Source organism: Neophocaena asiaeorientalis, unplaced genomic scaffold, assembly GCF_003031525.2.
Source record: "Neophocaena asiaeorientalis asiaeorientalis breed wild unplaced genomic scaffold, Neophocaena_asiaeorientalis_V1.1 scaffold203, whole genome shotgun sequence".
NCBI lineage: Eukaryota > Metazoa > Chordata > Mammalia > Artiodactyla > Phocoenidae > Neophocaena > Neophocaena asiaeorientalis.
Genome location: NW_020172776.1, coordinates 1,084,901 through 1,111,343, shown reverse-complemented (window position 1 = coordinate 1,111,343; position 26,443 = coordinate 1,084,901). Strand labels below are relative to the sequence as shown.

The following is a 26,443-nucleotide window of genomic DNA, read 5'->3' as shown; positions in this document are numbered from 1 at the left end:
CACACAAAAAAAACACCAGCATCTCTACATCAAAAGGACTTTCTTATCTCAGTCAAAATTCAAAGACGCCAGAATAATATTTAGAGAATTTTAAAGGAAAAGCCTGGGACACAAGAATACCATTTTGAGCCATGCTCGCATTAACATGTACACACAAAAAAAGCCATTTTCAGATATTCAAGGATTCAGAAAAGTAAACCACCTGGATATCTCCTGAAAAATAGTACATGGAAATGTATTTGAGGCAACCAAAAAAAAAAAAAAAAAAAAAAATTAAACCTGGAACTCAAGAATGGGTATAAAGGTGTGGTATATACATAGATGAGTGGTGGTGCTCCATACAAAATTAATACATAGAGGTAAGTCTAAATTGTTCTACTGAAATTTAACACATAAGCTAAATATTTTTTTAAAGAGAAGATATACCGTTTAAAACATTCAACATTTATAAGTTAAAGACTCAGAAGCTAAGAGTATAAAAATTAAAATAAGCTAAATTCCTTGCATTACATAAAAGAAAATGTTTCTTATTTGTTCCCAAATTTTATCATTAAAACTACATTTCTGTATATATGCTTTTAAAAATTACTATATCATGCTTAATAAAGCACATAAAAGAGTTTATGCTGCAAAAAACAGAAAGCAAAGAGTAAAACAGAATTATTTAAAAGTATAAAATTATAGGAGTAAAAATCAAATACATCAATTACAGCAAATTTTTATAGTTTAAAACCTCTACTGGAAAGATCCTCAGATGGGGTTAAAAAAAATGAAATGACTTAAGAAGAATTAAAAATAGTGACAGGCAATTATACAACATGTAAATAGTCAAACTAAAAGGAAATAGGTAATAATTTTGATGTGGAACAAGAAATAGGACTCAAGAAGAAAATTAAAAGGTCTCGTTAGACTGATTAAAAAAAGATATCTAGGGCTTCCCTGGTGGTGCAGTGGTTGAGAGTCCGCCTGCCGATGCAGGGGACATGGGTTCGTGCCCCAGTCTGGGAAGATCCCACATGCCGCGGAGCGGCTGGGCCCGTGAGCCATGGCCGCTGAGCCTACGCGTCCAGAGCCTGTGCTCCGTGATGGGAGAGGCCACAACAGTGAGAGGCCCGCATACCGCAAAAAAAAAAAAAAGGTATCTACAGTGCTACTCAAATGCAGTCTATGACAAAGTTGTTTGTTATAGGTTTGCAACAAGCAAGTATCAAACTAGAAACTCTTACAGAAATTTGACAGGAATTCTATACCTATTTAATAATATAATAATAAAAAAAGGGAGCTTGTTGGGTTTTCCTTCTCATTTCATTTTTCTAGTAATTCACTTTTTTTTTTTTAAAGAGGTGGATTTTATTTTTAATTTATTTATTATTTATTTATGGCTGCGTTGGGTCTTCATTGCTGCGCGCGGGCTTTCTCTAGTCGCGGCAAGCAGGGGCTACTCTTCATTGTGGTGTGTGGGCTTCTCAATGCGGTGGCTTCTCTTGTTGCGGAGCACAGGCTCTAGGCATGCGGGCTTCAGTAGTTGTCGCACATGGGCTCAGCAGTTGTGGCTTGCGGGCTCTAGAGCACAGGCTCATTAGTTGTGGTGCATGGGCTTAGGTGCCCCGCAGCATGTGGGATCCTCCGGGACCAGGGATCAAACCCCTGTCCCCTGCAGTGGCAGGCAGATTCTTAACCACTGCACCACCAGGAAGTCCCTAGTAATTCATTGTTAATGTATTTTAAAGAGGTATCAGAAAAAATTGATTCTTCACCACAATTAGTTTGAAAAGTACTGCTATAAAAGACCTATCAGGGCTTCCCTGGTGGCGCAGTGGTTGAGAGTCCACCTGCCAATGCAGGGGACACGGGTTCGTGCCCCGGTCCGGGAAGATCCCACATGCCGCAGAGTGGCTGGGCCCGTGAACCATGGCCGCTGAGCCTGCGCATTCAGAGCCTGTGCTCCGCAACGGGAGAGACCACAACAGTGAGAGGCCCGCATACGGAAAAAAAAAAAAAAAAAAAAAGACCTATCAGTTATAAAGCTTTATGTGCCAATAACACAACATCAAAATATACAAAAGTTAAAACAATTAGAGATGCAAAGCGAAAGTGAAGAACAAAATAAAGTGGGAAAGTCTCATTCCATGACAGAATAGATTAAAAATAAGTAGAGAATGAAAACAAATGATGAAAAAAAAAAGAAAACAAATTATGAAATGTCACATTTCCTTCAGGAAGTCATCTATTATAAGATGTACCATCAGTTTAATACTAGCTTTTCAGGAGAAAAAATTACTGTGTTAAATGTACACATTGTGAGATGTATTACAACCTCAGAAATATTAGAATTTTTTTAAAAGAATCAATCAAGGAAATAATAGTATGTCAACAATTTGGTAACAAATAAATAGAAAAATTTAATTGTCGATGAAATATTTATAAAGATACTGATGATATAACAGACCCTAAAGAATACCTTGACAACTTTGAAAAATTAAAAACCATGTAAAACATGGCAAAAAAGGGTTTTCTACTATTCCTCACTATGAATCACTTAAGGATTCCTGTCTGGTTTTGCTTTTTTTGATGCTGCTGGGTAAAATGATTATGAAGAAAGGGTTTGCCAACTTTAAAAACTTTTGAGAACTACATTAAATGACTTAAAACATGCTAAGCTCTTTAGCCTTGCAGTTTTCTATTCCACTTTTATACAGAACTCAAGGCAAGAAGTCAAAGTATTTCATAATGTCAGATGCTGCATATATCATAGATGCCTCTGCTATCCTCTTCCTACCTCGTTACAATCTTATTAAAAATGTAGGATATTATCTGGGTAATGGGTAGCATTATTGCTTTCTCAAAAAAGGTCACAGTTTGTTTATCTTTCTTCTTTGTGGCCCACTGGAAAAACAACAGCCAAATGTAGCCACATTAATATAACTATATGGTTGATTAGGTAAAGGCTGGCTAAAGAGATGAAGGGTTATACGAGAGCACTGCTTGAAACACTACCACTATATATATGTGTGTATACTGTACACATTACACACAAACACATACACACAATGCACACTGAACTAGATAACACTCAAAGCAACATTATTAACAATTTATTTTAAGTAACAGAAATGTATTTTCCGCCTATGCTCTACAGTCAATCATCTAAAAATTACCCTCCAAAGGATGATCCTACTTCTTGGACTGGTCTGTCAAAAGGAGTGGTCTCATGATAGTACCAAACTTAGAAGAGAAAAAAGTATATCAAAGATAGGATCCTTTTGAAACTTTTCATTTTAAGTCAGGGTTTTGAAAGGTAAGTTCTCTAAATAAGTGTTCTTCCATTCCCAAAGCTAATACTTAAACCTAACCTCAACTAAATGTGTTCTAAAAGCGTCATTTAAGATACAAACTTCGTTATAAAATGAAAAAAAATTATTCAAATAAAATGTATTTACCATAAGACTAAAACTAGAAAAAATATTTGCAACTCAATTCACAGATATAGACCAATTTTCCTAATATATGAAGAGCTCCTTGGAATCAGTAAGCAAAAGACCAAGACTCACAACAGAAAAGTGGGTAAAAGATAAACGACTGGTATCCTGAAAAAGAAATACAAATGGCTCTCAAGTATCTGGAAGGACATCCAATCTCACTCATAATAAAAGAATGCAAATTAAAACTACACTGAGATCTATAATTTTTATCTATTAGATTGGTAAAGATCAAAACATTTGAGACCATAACCTTGGTGAAAATATGGAAGAAGTCTCATTACTGCTGGTGGGAGTACAGATTGAAACAACCTCTGTATTATATAGTTCTTCTTACTGGAAGAAATCCTTGTAAGACATTTAAAAAATGTAGTACATAAGATATGTTCAGGCTGGTGTGAGCTGTTGGTCATTTTAAAAAATTTGTTAGTAATTGCCTGCTTTTATAGAATACTGTTCATATAATGAAGCAGACAGGTGGACAAGTTTAAGAAACTTTGATGATGAACACAGTAGTATTGCTCCATCTGCTCCTCACCTCATGATGGCCTACTGTGCACTTAGTGGGTGATCAATTAAATCTGCTGGGTGAATGGGACCAGGAATGATGCTGAAGGATGATGAGAATGGAATAAAACAACTGAGAAAAAGAAATTAACTAAATTTATCTGAATAGGTAAATAAATTGCTTAAACACTATACTTTTTCAAGAGTAGAGCACGGTATACTGATAAATGTTTTCTGAAAAATGAGTCGGCCAGCAACAGAGGTATAGCAGATTGTTGCAGTAATGGCCCCCTAATGAGTCACACACTTTTAGGAAATTCCTCCCACACAGACTCAGGGCTTGGCCATGTGATTTGCTTTGGCCCATCAGACAAAATATATGGGGCTTGCCTTCACTTGCTGCTCCTACAAATCCTACTACTGCCTCCACATGAAGGCCAGCCTTCTGGAGACACATGGCTCTCCGCCACCCCAGCACCAATATCCAGACATAGGAGTGAAGCCATTCTAGGCCAATTGGCTTCCAGACGACCTCTCAGCTGATTGCAGCCGCATAAGCAAGCCCAGCCAGAAGCAGGAGCAGAAATGCTGAACTGAGCCCTTGCCAGAATCATGGGCTAACAAATGGCTATTGTTTTTTGGGTTTTGTTTTTTTTTTGCGGTACGCGGGCCTCTCACTGCTGCGGCCTCTCCCGCTGCGGAGCACAGGCTCCGGATGCACAGGCCCAGCGGCCACAGCCCACGGGCCCAGCCGCTCCGCGGCACACGGGACCCTCCCGGACCGGGGCACGAACCCGCGTCCCTTGCATCGGCAGGCGGACCCTCAACCACTGTGCCACCAGGGAAGCCCATGGCTATTGTTTTATACACTAAGTTTTGGGGCAGGTTTGCTAAACAAAAATTGATACAAGTGGGGAGGTGAATAGGATTAGTGGCCAAGGAAAATTTTTGTTTTGCCTGTTTCTGCTTTTTTAAATTTCACAATGAGAATATATTCATATATTATTTAACTTATAAAAATATTTTATATCAGATTGATATTATAGTAAAGCCCTACCATCACCTTATAAACACATACACATAAAAACAAAATAATTCAGTTCAAATGGGAACATGAATCTGAGAGGAAACATTAATATTGCTCAGGAAAAAAAGGGTCAGTACAGAGTAGCAGGGTATATTTATTACAAAAAACATTAATGAATAAGAATACATTCATGGTCACTGTCATGTCTCAGTAATGGCTATTATCAGATTCTGGAAGTGTTAGGAAACATACATCTCAGATTCTGCTTCTCTGCTTCTTCTGTTTAGGCAGGTAATGGCCTAATACATGTTCCCTCATTTTAATTCTCACATGCTATGAGGTAAACATATGCTGAATAACTTCAGGCAAAAGTTAATTAATCTCTTCATGCCTCATTTCCTCAACTGTAAAACGGAGATAGTAGTAACTATTTTATAGAGTCGTGAAAATTAAAACACTTAGAATAAGGCACACAGTAAGAGCTCAATAAATGGTCTATAACCTCTGTTAGTAAAATGATGTAACCTTAAAGTCTTTTGACTAACTTGGCTTCTATTTTATAACCACTAAGCAACATCAACCAAAGTGTGATTCATCAAAATTAATTTGAAAATATTTCTAATAACTTCATGAAAAAAAACAGAAGACAATGCTATTAAAAAACAAAAGAAAACCTGGAAATATATGTAGAAAAAATATGGTGAAGAAAACTGAAACTCTAGGCAATAATGAATTCATTTGGTCCACATTCCACAATACTAAATGGGTTTAAAAACCAAAGGCTTCAATTTTTGTGTGTGTGTTACTAATTCACAAAAGACAAAAAAAGAAGAGAGCGATAGTTCCCACTGTCACCTTTACTATGATCTCTGGCGCGCACACACTTCCAACTCATTCTACCATCATTTTAAAAAAAGAAGGCACTACTAATGGCTTTGGAAAATAAGGCTCTTTCACAAGAAATACACTTAACCTAAACAGCAGTATTGGAAAACTGTTCTTACTCCTTGATCAATGGCTTAACACTGCCCTTTTTCAAGGCAAGATCAGACTTGGATAGTTTTCTGTCTCTCTCCCCCCCCCCACCTCTCTCTCTCTCTATATATATATATACACACACACACACATACATATATGTATGTATATGTATACATACACACACACACACACACACATATCAACAGTTTAAAAAGAAAAATCAGGCCTGGGTAGGGTACTTATAAAACACAGCCAATTTTTTAAAAGTGTTTTAAACCAGTAATTACCTAGACTTAAGACATATGAGTCAGTGACCAACTGTAAAGAGCCTTACACCACAATGTACAGGTATTTTAGTTTGTCCTATTCTGAGGAATGAATAAATGCTACAAAAATTCCATTTTTCACTTCAATTCAACTCAAACATTTTAAAGAGTGCTTGGTATATAGCAGTAATGTGGCAGATTCTGGAGTTAGAAGGGTTAAAAAGAAAGTAACAGTTATGTTACTATATATGCCAGATATGTGCCGCTTACCATGTTTAATCATAATAATCCAGTGAGGTAGAAATTATTAAAACTCACTTTACAGAGGAGGAAATTAAGGCTCACAGAAATAAAATAACTTATCCAGGGTTTCTTAGCAGCAGAAGGCAGTGTGGAGGATCCTGGGGTAGGGGTGAGGGGCAGGAGGCACACGAGGGTAGTGCCATATGACTATTCCTACAGACAAACACAACGCTCAGTGTAGTCAGTCCTTTATCAGCCACATGAAAAGAGGCTAGGACTGTGGAAGACCAAAGAGGTAATCTTTTGGGAATGGGCAAAGGAGTCACAGAAGGCTTTAAAGTGGTTAATATTTGAGTTGTTACTTTAAGGATGAGTAGATTTATCAACTTCAATGCCAAGGTTCACCCCCACCTCCCCTCATCCCCAATATATTAACCAAAATAAATTACTTACTTGAAATTGAGAAAAACAATTTTGAGAGAAATCTTCCTCAGATATATTATTCCATAGTTTTAAAACAAATAATATGATGACAGTTTAATTTTTAGGTTGCTTTTATGTGGCTTGTCTTGGTTTTTATTCTGAAATGAAATTTAGATTAGTCATTTTCTTGTTCTGAGAAACTAGGAGTATGCCAACATGTTTTAACTTCACATTTTTTCACATATCAACATGTATTCTTACTTACAAACTCTTTCATTTCACCATCTCAAACAAAACCTAATTTAATGTATAAATTACTTTGAAGTATAAATATATATGCAAAATAAGATATTTCTTTTAATCCTTGTTATACTTCCTTGGTAGTTGTAATAAATGGAAGAAAAATAGAAAACTCTTGTTAAACTGTTATATACTACACAAGCATTTTTGAGGTAACATGCTTTCTTTTATTCTTTGAATCATATATATAGTAAATGCTCTCTTAACCCAAAGAAAATTAAATAACTGTCCCCAAGGAAATTGACCTCAAAATCTTAGTACTTCCCACAGCTATCATCCAAAAAGAAAACAGAATTGGACCCAAAAAACCCTAAGTTTTCAGAAGACAATTACTGCCCTTTTTCCTCCAAATTTACTTTGCTAGGCATATATTCAATTTCTGCTGCAGAAAACAGTCCAGTTTGCCAATACTAATTAAGCAACAAAATATTTTTCACTTAAAAAAATGAAATACTTAAAAATCTACAGAGAACTGGAAGAAACACAGAAGATCATCTGGAAAACTTAAAAGAAATGGCAAAAAAAATAAAGAAAAAAACAAAAAACCCCCACCCAACCACACACCAAAAGGTTACATAGCTGTCACTAAGAGGGTTTTACTTATAATTTGTTTTGGTCTCAAAATGCATCTACTTTATGTCTAGACAGTGAAGTGTTTTTCTTTAAATTGCCTAAGACACCTACTCCTGCCTTATCTGGAAACTATAAGTTAACACAATTTTACCCAAAGTTTAGTGTACCTTAACTCCCATTATTTATTTCCTCTCTTATTTAGCATCATTGTGGTGTTAAAATGGCAGCCAGGTACCAAAGTGACATATACCATCCCATATCCCATATCTTAATAAGTTTCTAAGTATTTCTCTGAAATATCTAAGGCTAATGGCAACATTCTTTGAAGCCTATTTAACCCCAACCTACTTAAACTCCAATCATTTTTCACTCATTTTTAATTGAACAAATTCTAATCCAATCAAAAGCAAGACCAGAAAAAGTTTAATTACAGCACCAGAGGAACTTGAAAGGTCTCCTGATTCATTCCCCTTTTCTTTGGAAAACTATATACATACAATTCTAGTATCAATTTTTGTTTATATCTGTCCTAAATTCCTCTTGTTATAGTCTAACCTTTATATTATTCTTTAAAAGGAGATAGCTACAGTCATCACAAAACAAATCCTACTATATAACCTAGTCTACAGGAAGAGTCTAAGCACTATCGGACACAGCAGGCCCTCAAAGATTTCTAAACTGTGTACGTGCATTTTTTTTCCTCTAAACGTCTGTATGTTCGTCTTTCAATTATAACCAATGCCTTTCCAATTTTCCCTCAGGTCTGGGGAGCCAGTGTGAGGCAGTAAGGGCCGAGTCAAGATCCCCAGTTTTCAGACCCAGCCCCACACCAACCAACTGTAAAGTGGACAAATCCCTGAGCTTATCTATCCAGATATCAGTTTTCTTTAAATAAAATGAGAGAATTTCACCAGAACAGTGTTTTCCAACCCCTTTCACACTGTAAATAATATTTGTTCAGCACACTGGCCAACAAGAGGGCATTTGGAGGCATCGACATGGTGCTTGATGAAAAAAATTCATCACATTTTCTTTATATAATTATGGAAGAAATTTTTTAATTTAAATAAAATTTGTAACAATATGAATGAATTTCAAATCCAACCTTTTTCACATCAGGAGCAATATTTCAAAATAACAATGATGATTTATTTTTTCAGAACATACATGCACTATTAGGCAGTCACCTTGCAACAAGCTAAATGGCACATCAAACAGCTAAGAGAATCCAGTACAGGCAAAATTCAGTCGTAGAGCTAGGCCCCCCAGTGCAACATCCCTGCTACCCAGTCCTCTCATCATCAGTGGCTGCACCTTGCACTGGATGACACGCTCCTCCACACCCAGAATACAAACTCCAATGACAGCTCCACGATCCTTTCTTGACAAGAGGCGGCTGCATACTCTGGCTGGCTGAAGTAGATTCCAAGTAGTAAAGCACCTTCTTTAATGTACTTAAAGTATCAAACAAAGCAATACCTGCTAGTTATGCTCATCATGCTCTCTGCTTACAGGAACCCCATACCCTACCTTCAGACCCCACTCCACTAGCGCCCAGAGCCACATAACATCAACTGGAAGCTCTGAATTAGAAGACCTCAAATTAAACAGTAAAATTAAAACCTAAAATTAAACAGTACTGCAGTAATCATTTGACAACTATTTAGGACTACTATGCCCTTTTATTTTTGTTCTTCCTTACCAATTCTTGCAAGCACAACATAACCTAAAAAAATTAACTCTGAACAGGTATCCCATGCACATGGCAAAAAACATCCCAAAGTTACCAAACAGTAAACTATAAAAAAATTAGACTCCCACCTTTGTCCTCTAGGCCACCAGTTACCCTCACTGGAGGCAACCACTGTTACAAAACTCTCATGTATCCTTCCAGATATGTGTACAATATATATACTTATAAATATATATTTATATTTTTATTTACATATATTTATATATTTTATACATATATATTTTTTAAGCCACACAAATGGCAGCATACCACACATGGAGTCTTGCATCTTGCTTTTTTTCCTCTTAATGTATCAGACATGGCACCACAGCAGTACACATAGTGTTGCCTCATTATTTTAAGGACTGCCTAGTATTCCATTGAATAGATATGCCATAATAATACTTAACTACTCCCCTACTGGTTTATGTTTAGGTTGTTTCCAACCTTTTGCAATGACAAACAATGCTGCCACAAATATTCTTATATGCTCATTTGACACATATATAATATCTTTTAGAAGATAAAATCCTTGAATGAAGTTGCTAGATCAAAATATACATGAAAAAGTAAAAAAGAACTTAAAAAAAAAAAAAGGGAATTCCCTGGTGATCCAGTGGTTAGGACTCTGGGCTTTCACTGCCAGGGGCCCGGGTTCAATCCTTAGTAGGGTAAGTTCCCACAAGCTGCGTGACACAGCCAAAAAAAAAAAACACCACCACTAAAATATACGTGCATTTTTAAATTCTGAACATGATTTACAAATTGCTTTCCATAGAAAATGAACACTTTATACTCCCACCAGCAATATATGAGAATGCCCATTTCCCCTTCCTCTCACCCTCCCCAAGTTATACTATGTAATCAATCTTTCCTAATTAGATAGGTGATAAATGGTATGCTGTAGCTTTAATTTACATCTTCATTATAATAAAATTGCACATCTTTTCATATGAATTCTCTTTGCTCACTTTTTCTACTGGATTGTTTTCTAGGAGCTCTTTGTATATTAAGAGGAAATTAGTCCTTTGTGAAAAGTGTACAAATAATTTTGACTAGTCTACTTTTAACTTTATGATTTTTGTCGTTATACAGAATTTTATTTTTACGGTGTAAAATTCAGCAATCTGGCTTCAGTTCTGTTTCATACTTTGAAAGGCCTTCACCATTCCTAGATTAAATTAAAATAATTATCCTACGTTTTTTGTTTGTTTTCACATTTAAATCTTCTCACTTATCTGGAAGCCAACACTTTATTAAAGAATTCTTTCCGGGACTTCCCTGGTGGCACAGTTGTTGAGAGTCCGCCTGCCGGTGCAGGGGACACGGGTTCGTGCCCTAGTCCGGGAAGATCCCACATGCCGCGGAGCGGCTGGGCCCGTGAGCCATGGCCGCTGAGCCTGCGCGTCCGGAGCCTGTGCTCCGCAGCAGGAGAGGCCACAACAGTGAGAGGCCCGCGTACCGCAAAAAAAAAAAAAAAAGAATTCTTTCCACTACTGACAGGAAAGGTAGCATCCATTATCATACACTAAGCTCTTACATATATTAGAGTCTCTGCTCTGTTTCATTGCTGTCATGTGCCAAAGCCATCCTACTCTGCAAAACATTTTAAAATTAAAATCAGTTTACATATAAATGAGTATAATAAAACTAGAAATTACTGGTTTTCTTTAATATAAGAATCATTTTACAGTTCCTAAACTGAATTTATATAATCAAGTTTAACACTATCATCATGCATTTTAGTTGATACTTATTTGGGAGCCCAATATCAACCTCAAGTCTTTTTCCCATATTTCTGACAGCTTTTCCTTAATTTTGTATAGTTTCTTTTTCCAAATTATAAAATCAATACATGTTCTCTGAAGAAAATCTGAAAAATACAAAATACACCTGCCAGTGATAACCAACCTTTATATTCTGGTGCATTTTTTCTGCATAAATGACTATTTTGCAAACTGATTTTTTTCATATAATATACTGATAGCATTTTCCCATATTATTATATATTATATTATAATCATGAAAACATGACTTTAATGACATAAATTCTACTAAATGAATATGCCCAATTTATGTAACCATTTCTCAGTTGTTGAACATTTGGGGCTGTTCCCTGTTATGCCTATCATCTATTGATTAATTCTTGCAACAAATGCTTGAGTTTCAAGCACTGTGGTCAGCACTGTCTGTATAATGGTGAGCAAAAATGAAAGCGTTACCAGCATTTATGGAGATTACTGGGAAAAACAATCTCCAATGTATATAAAAATTACAACTATAGCAAGTGCTATGAAGGAGAGTTTATGGAGCTTTGAGAGTCTATGGAAGGCTTCCCTGAGGAATGACAAATCGGAGTTTAGGTGAAGGAAAAGGAAAAACGTTCTAGGCAGAGGGAACAGCAGGTACAAAGGCCTCATTGAGGGAGGAGCATGGCAAGAATAAGGGACTGAAATAAGGTCAATATGGCTGGAACATAAAGAGCAAGGCAAGAAGGACATGGCTCAAGCCATGACTGGATAGAGAGGTAGGGACCAGACTGTGCAAGACCTTGTAAGACATGCAGATGCCACCACATAAGACATGTAGCTTTGTCCTTATCCTAAATGCAATGGAAAGCTACTGAAGCATACCAAGTAGTATGGTGATATAATCAGGTTTGCATTTTGAAAAGATCCCTGATTACAGTGTAGAAAACAGATTAGAAGGGAACAGAATAGATTGGGGTAGGCCAAGATTAGGAGGCTGTTTATTGTAAATGCATCCAAAAATGCTAGTAGTTTAGACTAGGGTGGTGATGGATAATGTAAGAAGTAGATGGATTCAAAAGATAATCAGATTTTGCCAAAAGATTTACATTCATAGATTAAAATCCCTAAAACTGGAATTACTGGGTCAAAAAACAACATTTCAAGGATTCTGATATGCATTGCCAAGCTGCCCAGCCAAGAGCAGTTTTCTCTCCATTTGTGAATTACCTTGTATCTGTTCCTCTATCAGAATTTTAATATTCTTTTGAAATTGCTTTAAAATGACTTAATCCAAACTTCCTTCATGAAGCCTTCCCTGACTCCCCTTTTTGCCTGCTAGGTGGTCAATGAACATGTCCTCCTTTGAGTCCTCACTTTGTCTTACACACATTTCTTTTATATTCCAATTAAACTATGTTTGACTTATGTTTACATGTCTATCATCCCTCCTACACTGTGAGCTTCTGGAGGGTAAAAGTTGTTCATAACGACGGCACTTAAAACATAGCTCAATATATATGCAGTAGGTTCTCATTAAGTGTTCACTGAATGAACTGAATCACGTACTACAACATTCCACTGTGTCCACAGATTTAAGAGGACTCCTGCTTAATAAGCTTCTGATTAACTGATGGTTATTTTAAGTCAAACACAATACAGAAAACTAATAAAATTTGCAACTAAAGCTTCAAATACCTAATAAATAAACTGACTAATTTTGTTTGTGGTAAATCACTAAATCTCAGTAGTGCTCCTGAAAAATCTTTCTAATATTTATATCAAATAGGCATTATGTGATGTTAAAATATTTTTAAATGGTTTAAAAAAAAAAGCCTATGAACAAGACTGTTTTTAGAGAAATTATTCGTAATCTGAGTTGTTGATAAATGCTTTAGCTTTCAAAATTGTACTCATCTCAAATTTATTTAACAATCCACCAAAATACCCAAAAAGTGAGATTATGCAACTACGTAACTTTATACAGCATTTCAGAATTATCAATTTCTTATGTTGAATAACCTGATTTCATAGCATCTAGAACAATCTACTAAAATTTTCACTAGCTGGAGGAAGACTTAGAGGGGGGGAGATGGCAGAGTTCCTTACAGTAATCTTAAAGTCAAGCAGCTCCCTCTATAGTCTGTTTGTCCTACTTTGTTTAATTACTTGCTATGTGAACATCTCACTCACACTCTTCTATTTACTCCTACTCTGCATCTCAGCAGGGAAGCTTTTTGAAAGGATAATTCTGTTTAAATTGATGTTGAGAAAACTGAGAAAGCTAAGCTCAACATGAAATGAGTTACATCAGGCAACTAATAAGCAAGAGTTAGTATGTGGTAACTGGGCAGCTTCCCAGATCCACCTGAGTCAGGTCCTTACAATAAAGCCTTAGGATTTTATTTGAAGTGAATTCCCAGAGCACTCATACCCATATTCAAATCTAAGTGAAAAAACGCTGTCCTGTACTTTAGTTATTTATAACCTTGCTTCCCACCACTAAAACAAGTTACCAAAAAATTGTTATATTGCTAAATACATTGTATGTCAAAACAATATTCAAGACATTTTTAAATGAGTGAAAGAAAAGCAGAAGAGGTTTTTGGTTTTTTAAAAATAATTCCATCACTTATATATAGAAAATTTAATTGATTCTCTCAGGAACCAATATCCTCAATCACCAAAGGATTAAATCAGTTAGTCAGGATTTATCATTCAAATTTGAATGTACCACTTTTTAAAATACATTTTCAAATTTCACCAACTTAAGATATGAGAGCTCTTAAACCTAAGACAATTTATTTCTTAAATTACTCAAATATGCCCTCAAAACACAGGACAATCAGAAGTCAACTGGACTGTTTTCTAAAGCAGAAAAATACTTTTCATGCAATAATAGGAAAACTGAACTAGTAAAAATGTAATAAACCAATCAGTTCAAAATTTATAATATAAATCTGAAATGGTCATTTTATTTGGGAGAAAATTTCTTCTGCTGTTATTTTTCACAACTTCATTTGAAAAGCAAACTCAGTTTAAAAACATATTTTCTCCAAACCAAGGTAAAGAATTGAGGACTTCCAAAATTTCCTATGTATGAAAGACTTAAGTTTATGACACTCTAACATAGATTTATCATGTGTTACAATTTTTCATTAATTTTACTAATTAGTAGATATATATAGTTTGTGCTTTCAAACAAATCTGTCTTCATTAAAAATTCTAGCATTCAGACTTTTACTAAGCCAAATTGACTTCTTTTTTATATTAATTAATTTCAAAATTTATTTTACTAGGTGGACTGGACTACTTTTCTTTGGGGAGAGAATTCAGAAGCAGATAATTGTACAGTTTTTACTTATGTTCAATTAATATTAATTTTACTGGGAGTTTCTGACATGCTAAAAATGCTGGCTTGATTCTGAAAGCTGTAAACTCTAAATGTATGCCAGTGATGTCAAAATTTTTCACCTTTTGAGGAAACAAAAATTTATGTATGTGGACTATATTTATAGCAAACTCAATTCAATTATCCTTAACAACTTGAAGTTTGGATTTCTCTGTATCAGGTTTTATATCTTTCAATGTATGTACAAAAAGGTCTAACTTTTATATTGATTTACATTATACATTTCAAAGTGATTTTTTAATCCAGTTTTTTTTAAGGGGTGGGAGGGGGAGATGCTGGTAATCTATTGTAAGATGTCCAAGAGGAAGAAACACGTATTTCTTTTTATAAACTAGTTCACATTTCTATTTTTTTTTATATTGAGAAACACAAAAGTACACCATACTCTTTATTTTTTAAAGAATATTTTTTCACATAATAAAATTCCTCCTAGCTCACTCTGAAATTCACTTTTTTTCCACAAACAAAACTTTCCTATAAAACAGAGCTTGCAAATCACTCAGGGATACATATTTAATGACTTGTGCAGAGAAAAAAAAAAACTATGTGTAGAAAAGTAACCCAAACCATACAAACTGTAATACACAGCAATGCCACAGTATATCCTATTAGCATGTCCCTTTAAATTTTCAAAATCTGGCTGAACAGAGCTATATCAACATCCCTATCTTATTCCTTCTCTGCACCTGAAGTGAAAAAAAACAACAACAGTATATTACACTGAAATTCCAGTTAGAAACAAAGACAGCACCACTATATTTAAAAGGGCAGAAAATCTATCCTTCAGAACTCTTTATTGCCTCTGTTCTCCAGCCTCCAAAGTTTCAGGTGTTACACTTTCAACAAATTGTTAACAGCACCCAAATGCCCCATCTTAAAAAGTCCATATCATCAAAATCTTTTTCACTGTTTTAAAAAGAAGCAATCTATCAAATCTCACTAACAACACTGAAATTTTTAACGAAAAGAATTCACATTAAAAGATAACTGCTTAGAATGAGTGCTTGTGTTTGGGAAAGTGCTATTATCTTGATAGCCCACAGGAAAACTGACTGCAGTAATAAGATGAATGGTGACTAGGGCAAGGAGCATCAAGTGGCAAACGCTATCTAAAATCCCAAAGGGCAGTACATAGCTAGAGGTAAGAGCATCTCTTTCTAGGAGGCAGCTCCATTACTTCACAAAGGCAGTTCAAAGCATGTAGAAAAACAAAACAATTAAAAACCTTGTAAATTTGGCCACTATCCTACTTACATTATCATAAATCCCCAAGAGCTTTTGAGAACGTAGCTTGTCTCCCCACCCCACTGGTTCTTCAAAATTGTTTTTGTCTTAGATGTACGTGTATTTAAAATGCAATGCTACACCCCAGCACAGGGGCATTTTTTTTTTAATGTTTGCGTTGCTGGAGTTAGATGTGGTTCCTATGAAATTCACGCTATTAAGTGGGATGTTGTACGTTGGGCAACATAAACACGCATTACCTACTTCCGTGGATACACATTTCCCTGAAAGCAATGCACCTGGGGACGCAGCCCTGTCCCCCAGACTCTGAGGCTTTACTTTAAACTCTAAGGAGTTACGACCTGCATTCACAGCAGAACCACATGGTCACTTCAACAAGAAAGATTATCTGGCCCCAGGCACCATTCTTCAGCCCACAGCATCTCCAGAAGGGGCAGAGGAGAGCGCTGGTGAGAAGAGGCGACGAGGAGCGACTGACAACAGAGCTGACACTTCCCCACTCCTCTGAAAGCCATTTCCAGCAAGGGGAACTTGGGAGACGCAGAGGGTGTCCGCGGTCCCACCAGCGACCGACCTCAGAGCGGGGCCGGCGCACCCGTTCACGGAGGACATGGCGCGGCCACCTGACCCATCCTCCGGGGCGAGAGTGGTGCCCGCTCCGCCTGCCCGCGACCCCGAGTGCGGACCCGACTCCCGACCGCCGCACGCAGTGTAAACACTCGGCGCCCGCCGCCTCTCCGCCTGAGGTGGCATGCGGGGGGCGGCGCGCAACGCCCGCGCAGACCCCCATTTTTGCGCCTCTCGTCAGGCTCGGGAGGAAAGGCGAGGAGGGCCAAGGGGAGGGAAGACGCGGCAGCGGTCTGCGGAGAGGACCGGCGGCGTGCGCGCGAGTGCGCGGCGGGGAGGGCTGCCCCGGGCGTCCGCCGCTCCCGCCCGCTTACCTGCCGGGGTCGCTCCGAAGACTCGCACCACCGGCACCTTCTTGACAGGGGCCTGGGTGAGGGGGGATTGGCAGATATCCAGCCCCTGCAGTGGGTTGGCCATGTAGTAGTCGGCAGTCACTATCCTCACTGAAAACATGTTCGCCGCCGCCGCCACTACCTCCTCTTCTCTAGAGACCTGGCAGCGGCAGCAGCAGCGGCGGCTCCTTCCGCAGCGGCGGCCCCACAGCCGCGGTGGCGGCGGCGCCCCCTCCTCTCCGCGGTTCGGTCCCCTCCCCTCACACTCAGACACGGCGAACAGCGGCGGCGGGCGGGGCGGTGTGGGCACTGCTGCCGCCGCCTCCTCAGGAGCACCCGGCGAGGGGCGACAGGAAGGAAGCCCTCGCGCTTTCGTCGGTGCTGGTGCTGCTGCTGCTGCTGCTGCTGCTGCCGCCACTGCCGCCGCCGCCGGGAATCACACGGGCTCCTCCGTCCCAGGCTGCAGCTCTTGTTGCCATGATGATGATGTCACGGACGCAACCACTGGGGGAGGGAAGAAGGGGGGTTGTGTGTGCGGCGAAGAGAGGGCTGTGAGTAGTTGGGGGAGGGGAAGCGGCGGGAAAGGGAGGGAACCGGGAGGGCACCCCAGCGGGACATCCAGGCGGGGGCCTAGTAGGTGTTTTCTCCCCCGCCCCCGGGCACGCAGCGAGAGCTGAGGCTGCCGGAAAGCTCGGCCAGCACAGGGCGCGGGGGATCGATGACTCGGCCGGTGGGCACGGCTACCTGGGTGAGGGGCAGCGGAGGGACGGGGCGGCGGAGCGCCGATGTCATGGATGGGCTCGGAGGGCCAGGCGGGAGGGGGGCGCCAGTGTTCAGGGCCGTTTCGGTGGCTAGGCGGGATTGGCCGGAGCCGCGATGATCGCGCTCGCCTCGCCGACCGCCATTTCACATCCTGCAGAGTAGGCGGGGGCAGCCGCGGAAACGGCTTTTTACAAGGTAAGAAAACCCGCCCGCGGGGAGGCGAGGCGCAGCCCTCGTGCCGCTGCAGCCTCGCGGGAGGGGGGCGGCGGACGCAGCTGGCCCTTCTCAGGTAACGCAGCGGCCTCGCGCGTGGCCCAGGGGCGGTGCGAGGGGCGGGGGCGCGCGAGCGCGGGCTTCGGCCTATAAAAGAGCCGCCCAGCCGTTCGTTCCCCCACATGCGGCGCGAGCCACCGCGCCCCCTCTTCAGCTCCTGTTCTGCAGTGTCTGCGCCCGGCCGCTTAATGAGTTTTATTCACGCTTAGCTCTGCTTAGGTTTGCCAGGGCTTGGCAGATGCAGTGCACAGGGATTTCCCACCGCGGTGTTTCTCTCCCGCCCCTTTCCTCCCCTCTCGCCCTAGTATGTCCTTCCTTGGTTTCCTCCTAGGACCCATAGGCTGCGTCCCGGGCGCGCGCCTGGACATGTAAGGACTTGTCAGTTCCCAGTGACCTCCCTCCTCCCCTTCCTCCCCTCCCTTCCCCGCGGAACGTAGGATTAAGAGCCTTTCGGCGAAATTTTCGGCCGAAGAAAAAGGCCCAAGAAAGTCACCACGTCAGATGTGGACTCCCAGTGTTATTCATTAACAGTTTGTGTAAGGTTTTACTATCCTAAGGCATAAAAGCAAAAGGGGGTGGGGGAGGACCGTTAGACAAAACAACTTTATCCAAAAGCGGGGGGGGGAGGGGGAAATAGGGGTGCAGTTGTAAAACGGAGAGCAAAAAAAGGGTAGTAACAGATGCAGCTGGCTTGACCATTATATTAGAACCGTTAGGTTTTTGTCTGACTTGGTCACTAATATTGGGCGTGACCTTGGACAAATAATTTGGTTTCTTCGGGCCTCAGTTTCCTCATCCGTGCAACGAGAGTTTCACTTAAAAATCCATTAGGGTTTCTTCCCATCAAAAAGATTGAAGCAGTAGAAGGCAGAAACCGTGGTTTCAAGTTTGAAATATGCCACAGAATTAGGACTTTTGACAATCGTTTTCAATCTACTCAAATTAGAGATCATTCTTTCACACGTGTATTATACAGGTGTTATTTTAATGGTTACTAGGTTGCCGTATATTTGAAGTGGTGTGAGAGATCCTCATTTGGAACCATTGTGGTTCTTAAAGTAGGAAAATCAAAAGGCCCAGAGGGACAGATCACTGGTAAGCTGTCTATAAATCCCATAACATATAATGCTAATAAGAGTTTATGTCCCGAGGGATTCGAGACTGATTACCACAGCAAATTAGCTTGCAGTTTTCAACCTGAGAGCATGATTGTAAACATAGGTGGCAAGATTTCTACTAATATACAGGACCTTACTTAATATTTTAAGAGGCAAAATCTAAGTTGATTTTAGTTTTAGAAAGGTATAGAAGTGACTTAAAAATAGGACTACCATACTAAATGCATTTTCTGGTAAAATATTTTGTACAAGCTGAATATCAGATGCACAGTACCAGTGATTCTCACAGTATTTCATGGTACTAGTGTGTTCTTTAATATTTTGGCACTTACTAAATCACATTTTTGGGGTATGGGGCCTGGACCACCCACCACTGTCATGATTCTTAAGTAATATAAAATCGAGCATCCCTGTACTATATTATAAAGTACATCCATAACATTTAAATTATATTATTCCTAACTAGAGAAAAGTAAAAGTATGAGATTCACAGATTAGCTATTTCTAGAAAAGGGTTTCTTTCCTCCTACCTCTTGAATCAACTCATTTACTTTAAAAAAAGGCAGTTGCAACCATCATTCAAATCCTTCTAGAACTCCCAAGGAAAGAATGTTCACTCTTGAAGAAAAACATTTGCAGCATGAAATTAAGATATTGTGTCCATTGCATGTAATAAAATTTAACTTAATGTTCAAATTGAAAACCTGACAGTACCCCCTAATTAATCATTATCAAATGTGTTTTATAATTATATTCTCCTGAGGTAAGAAAGAGCTCTGGAATTTTGAGTCAGAGAATGAAAAACTAAACCATCAGTTACTAGGTAAATGAGTTTGGAAAGATAACTATTTTGGGGTTTTTTTTTTCTCATCTATGAAATGGATAGTAATTCCTGTTTTAACTTTTCAGGGATGTTGTAAGGCTTAATCAAATGAGATTATGTGAAAGTATCATAATAAACTTTGACATCCAGAAATTTAACTCATCTGAAAACAGTAAAATCATTTGGAACTGTTATCTACATACAATATGAGAAATGCCGAAATTGAACTCTATACTTAACAAACTTAAAGCATCTGTTTTTGTTATTGCTGTTAATGTTGAGTGACTATTTGCCAGGTGATTTGAGATATAGCGAGAAACAAAACAGACATGGTTCCTGCCCTTAGAGAGTTTATAGTCCAGCATCATAGAAATATATTTCAGTCATATCAAGTGACATTTTATTATCTCTTCTAGTTCATTAACCTATACTCATCATGTCATGCCTTTAGTAAAACCTGCTCAGCCTTCTGTACCAATACTGTTCAATGTCTGTTAGCAATTTATAATCTAGAACAAAGCAATGGATACCATAATTTTTTGGCAGATATTATAAGATGGCTTATTCAACACTTATCCAGCCCCCCTTCTAGCTTGCTCTTCTGTACTTTAGAAGCTAGAAAATTTAAAAATACTAGAGTACTGGCATGGATGAGTGGTGTGCTAGTAAATCATTAACAATGGCTGGAGGAGGGGAAAGAACCTGATTTGTAGCATTGACCCATTTTCATGGTGTGAATACTCCCAAGCTACCAAAGGGACTTCACTGCATGGGGAGTTAGTTGGAGAAGATGCTAATAATTATATGTTGGCTTCAGCGTTTCACTACATGTAACCTAGTTTCCAGCAATCAGATGCACCCATTCAAGACGTAGATCTGAAAATGAGCAACGTGATGCCTCAGTTGCACTCAGGGAGATGGGATTTTCTGGCAAACACCGTGGTGGAGGTGTCTGGTTCTTCTGGGTAGCTGGGGAGGAGTTCTGGCATCCATTTTGAGAGTCATAGGTGCTCACTGGCAAGTAGTGCTAGGATGGCTTTCTGCTAGAATAGCGGATGTGATGTGGGATGAGTGTTCTTCCCGGTTTGGTTTTTCCTGGATGTTGTTTCTAGCCATGTATTATCCAAGCCTGGTTCTCTGGTTCTCTCAGAGATCTATGAGCTAAATACCATCCTTTAATCCCTTTCTGCTTAAACTAGCTCAGTCACAGTCAGCTACACAATTTGTTGAGCCCAGAGCAAAATGAAAAATGTAAGGCCCCTGTTCAAAAAGCAGGGAACAAGTGCCATTATATGTACTAAAATACAAAGCTTTTTCTTTCTTCCGTCATCTCTGCCTCAGCCTGTCGTGCTGTTTTTTAATTTGCTTTTTAATGTCATTCTAAGAAAAATTAGAATTTTAAATTATTAGAATGAATTTTACCATTTCTCGTTATATTGTGCAGTGCCATTTATAAATGCAAATATAAGAGCATTTAACTCGTACATGAAATCACCAAAACGACACAATTCATATTTCGTAGCTTGTACATGCCATGAGGATGTATTTTTTGCTTATCAGAACAGTGTAAATGCAGCACAAAACTAACTCAGCTGTTTTTCTTTCCCTTCTTGATATGCACATATCCTACCAACCTGAGTAAGGAAGGACTGAAGGGAAAGGAACTATGGGTTGCCCTGCCTTTCCCCTTCCTTCTATGTCATCATTTTCAGTGTAAATGGTCATACAGGGAAGTAACACACACAAGTAAGGCTACGATAGAATTCTTTGGTCACTTGTATTTCTTAGGATGCCATTACCTTCTTTCTGCACCTGAAGCAAGTTCTGGTTGAAATGGAAAGCATCGTCTCTTGGAACTGTCAGCGCCTCCACTAAATCAGTCATAGATATAACATGTTTGCCTTGTAGTCACTTTGTAACTCCCAGAGCTCCTGTATGCTTAGGTTCACCAGCATCCTGTGCTTGTGAGGCATTATGCAGACTGTATGCAAACTGGGTAGTAAGCAAGAAGACAAACAGATTGCCTCCTCTGCTTGCAGGTATGATCCATTGTACCACTTCTTTTATAAAACAGACATTCAAACATAAAAGTATTAAGATTTTCAGAATGGTAACTGCAGACCATTAAAGCAAGCAGAGGGCCCTGTATGACTGCACAGTTTGCATGCCATGAAGTTGACCCTGAGCTCAGTGTTTCTCAAGGGGGTTTCTCCTGATATTTTGGATGAAACAATTCTTTATTGTGCAGGATATATAACATCCCTGGCCCCTGGGCACTACATGCCACTGTGATAAAAATACCCTCATACATTTCTAAGCGCCCCCCAAAGAGGAGTTACTTCTCTCTACTGAACTCCTTTAGTGGACTCCACTGTCTGCAGCTAGAAACCATGATCATTGCAGATCCTGGAAAGGTCATGTGCAATTTTTGCTATGGATTCTCAAGCAGAGCAAAATACAGAGTTGAGTTAAAAAGATTTCAAAATTCTCATACCTGGGAGAGCAGAATTATGGTGACCTTTTTTCCATTGTCAGAAAAATAATACCACCTACCTTGGTGATGAAACAAACATTTGGGATGAAAGTTTAAGGGGGATCAGTGGGTTTTAGGTGTCATATGCATATAAATGGTAGTTGATCTTTTCTAAGGTAAATTTTTACCCAATCCTTCATACAGTGTCTGACCTCTATGAAACCATGATGGTAAAGAAACTCATTTCCTCCCAGAAGGGATTTGGAAGACCTAATTAAGTATGGCAAACTCTGGAGGCAATTGCCATCAGCTCTCCTCACTCTCAAAAGACTTCATGCAGGTTTCCCCCAATATATTCATAGCAGCTGTCTGGGTATAAGGTAGACACATAAATATGTATTGCCTGAATGATAAAATATTTTTTGACTAAAAGAATGGGGTTTTATGTCTCTTTTTAAAAGAAACTAAAGGAAAGTCAAATTAATCATTGTGGTGAGAGCTGAATTTCTCTCTGTTCTTATCTTTTTAACCAGTTAATCTACTCAGTTACAGGGAGAAGCAACACTTTGAAAAAACAACTCTCAACTCTTCCACTTCCATAAATTAGCAGTAATAGTTTTAAGGGAGAGACCATTGAGCCTATAAATTAAAGATGATGTTTGAGAAACAAAAAAGAAGCTTTCAGAATAGAGTAATATTAGAATTGGTGATTGAGCTTTCCAGGACCCTCATTTAAATTACATGTCCAGAACTGATATTGGGGCATTTCTGATGGATCATGACTAGGCAGGAAGAAACCAAACACACATAGAGTAAGATTAGATTAAGTTCTCAGTTTAAATAATCAGGATTCAAAATCTCAGAAGCAGTGTGTCTGTAGAGCAGCATATCTCAGGCTGGTTTTCCCTGGCCCCAAAGTCCCCACTGCACTTACATATTCACAGCTTAAATCACATTCCAGGAAAACGTCCGCTAATAATTTTTGTTATTGACAGTGAGCTCCCCTGGGTTTTGATCCTAATTTTACATCCCTCCAGGGACCAGGAAAGACTATTTACTGTCAGGTGTGTAGGTCACAGACCAACACTTATATTTCCTTATTTTCTCAATAAAATATATTTTTCCAATCTTAAAGGTTTGAAATGCATAGGAAAGAAATTATGGAAAACCATAAAGAAAATATAGGACACTCAGTCCCACCCAAAGGCAGTCATGATTAACATTTTAGCCCCTTTTTTCCTAGAAAATTTTTCTGTAAGTATATTACACAGTGGAAATAATCCCCTGGTTTTTTTCACTTTACATTGTAGCAGAAACATTTCTCATGCAAATTAGAATTTTTCGTATAAATTATTCTAATGGATACATAATATGCTGTGCCATGGACATACAACAGTTTTCCATTTTCCTACTGTCGGCCAATAACAGAATGTTTCAAATTTTACACTGTTACAAATATCCCACTAATTAGCTCCATTTTGGATCCTACTCTTAACTTTGAAGGAATTTACTTTATTGTTCATTATTTGACAAGAACATCAGTTTCAAGTACATGCCATGTTCTTTCTCTCCAAAGAAGAGAGAATTGTATGTGATATTCTTTCTGCCTGGTTTGCTCTTCCTCTCTCCACCTCTTTTTGCACAGTTAGTTCATTCTTTAAATTTCAGGTCGGGACTTTCCTGGTGGTGCAGTGGTAAAGAATCCGCCTTCCAATGCAGGGAACGTGGGTTTGATCCCTGGTTTGGGGAACTAAGATCCCACATGCCTCGGGGAAACTAAGCCCATGCACCACAACTACTGAGCCCACGCACCTCAACTAGAGAGCCCGCGTGCTGAAACTACAGAGCCCACACACTCTGGAGCCCCGGTGCCACAACTAGAGGGAAGCCCATGCGCTGCAGCAGAAAGATCCCACATGCCACAAAGGCCCAATGCAGCCAAAAATAAAATAATTATTTATTTATTTATTAAAAAGAGAGATCTTTAAAAAGTAAAAAATAAATTTCAGGTCAAAGGTCACTTCCTCAGGGAAGCCTTCCCAAGCTATATATTTGATTATGGTTCTCTGTTACACACTCGAATTGTACTGCGTTTCTTTTTCTCCAGAGCACTTACCTGTGGTTGCAATAATCCATTCATTTGTGTTTTATTTGATTAATTTCTGTACCTGCCTTGGACTAGAATACTGCAATCATTATCTGGATAAGCAGTGATTATAATGCTTCTATAAACACAGGCCAGTTAATGTGATCTCATTCATATCACTGACAAGATGGGTTAAAGCTTGAGGCTGAAATACAAGTAGTCCAAAAATACTTATGTACCAGGTATTATGCTAGGTGCTGGGAATATAGAAGTGAGAATGACAGGCATGATTTCAGCCTTCATGCTAATAGTATAGTGCAGGGTTTGGCAAATTTCTTGTAAAGGGACAGATAAATTGTAGGCTTATCAGGCCATACGGTCTCTCTCCCAACTACTCAACTTTGCCATTGAAACACAAAAGCAATCATCAACAATACATATAGGAAAGAGTGTCTGGGTTCCAATAAAACTTTATTTAAAAAACAGGCGGGGGGACTGGGTTTGATCCATGGACTATTGTTTACTGACCCTTGGTCTAGTGGACAAGACAGCCATTAAACAGATTATTTGAGATGACAAATACTTCAAAAGAAAAGGACAGGGTGACATAAAGTCACATGGCAGAGCTGTCCAACTTAGCCTAGAGAGAAGAATAAAGACTTTCATGAAGAATATGACTTTAAGCGAATATTTAAATAAAGAGGAAGAGGAGTTACCCAGATAAAAGTAAGGGCAACAGGCTTGATGAAGACCTAAAGCATGGAAAGAGCGAGAATAGAAATAAATTCATTCTTAAACTTAGTGATTGACGGAGAGGGAGATGAAATTGTGTAAGGATAGAGTACAGAGTGAAAAGACAAACTAAGAGTGTTGAAAAAATTTCAGAACCTAGTACTTCCCTAGAGAAAGAGATGCCAGCAGGAAACACTCAGAAGGAATGATCAGTGAGGTGTAGCAGTAGTAGCAGGACGTTTAAGACCTTCCATCTTGTGACCTAAATGGGAAGGAAATCCAAAAAAGAGGGGATATATGTATATGTACAGCTGATTCACTTTGCTGTGCAGTAGAAACTAACACAACATTGTAAAGCAACTATACTCCAATAAAAATTTAAAAATAAATAAATAAAAGAATAGTTTGTATAAAAAAAAAAAGACCTTCCATCTTGTATGTTGGATATGTAAGTTGGGAGATATCAGCCTAAAGGCTGGGAACCTCAGAGAACTGGTACACTTTCTGAAGGACTAGATAGGTAGATAGATAGATAGATGATATAAAAGAATAGACCTGAGGACTGAGAAAGTGTGAGTGGTAGGGTAGAAAAATGAAGAGGTAGTGAAGGAATCAGAAATAATAGATAGGAACACATCACTGATATATAGTAGGTGCTCAATAATTTTTTGATAAGTGAATGGAAGGATAACAATATAATGTAACATCAAAGAACCCAAGAGGGAAAGGGTTTCAATAACAGGTTGACCTATAGTTTTGCATGCTTAGAAGAGCTATTGCTCAAGGCTGGTTTCCTTGACTATCTGAGAAAGGTTGCAGGTAAGGACTCAGTTACTTTTGATGCCCTAGTGCAGGATAAGCCTGACCTCCAATTCCTTCCTCTAAGGATAGCTGACCTGGCTCTTTTCTTCCCTGAAGATTTCAATGAGTAGGAATAGGGACCTTCCTGTGTCAGTACATGTTCAAAATAAAAATATAAAATTAGAATAGGAGCAAGATTTTTCATAGATTGCCATGACACAAGCTCAACTGTTTTCTCTTGGTCATTTATATTAAACATGTACTTTATTACTTAATTCTAAACACTTTGTATTGCTGTTTTAACTTTTTATTAACTTCTTGTTGATATCTATAAAGTCCTGTGTTAGATGCTGTGAGCGATTCAAAAAAATGTAAGACATAGCTCTGGGCTAAAGTATTATGTAACTGACAAGTAAATTGTAAGTTTCTTGACATTAGGAATCATATTTGACATTTCCTATTTTTCCTTGTACAGTATCAGAC

The 26,443-nt window shown here is 38.8% G+C and overlaps 1 protein-coding gene across 1 annotated transcript in view; it reads right to left on the bottom strand.

Annotated features, from left to right (window-relative positions):
* REV3L (REV3 like, DNA directed polymerase zeta catalytic subunit) overlaps window positions 1–17,822 on the bottom strand; it is a 183,916-nt gene extending 166,094 nt beyond the window's left edge. The window contains exons 1-2 of the mRNA XM_024740937.1: window positions 17,637–17,822; window positions 16,875–17,396 (exon numbers count right to left, since the gene is read on the bottom strand). Coding sequence (XP_024596705.1) covers window positions 16,875–17,013 — 139 coding nt within the window. The 5' untranslated portion in view covers window positions 17,014–17,396; window positions 17,637–17,822. The remainder of the gene's footprint in view (window positions 1–16,874; window positions 17,397–17,636) is intronic.
* Window positions 17,823–26,443: the final 8,621 nt, after the last annotated feature.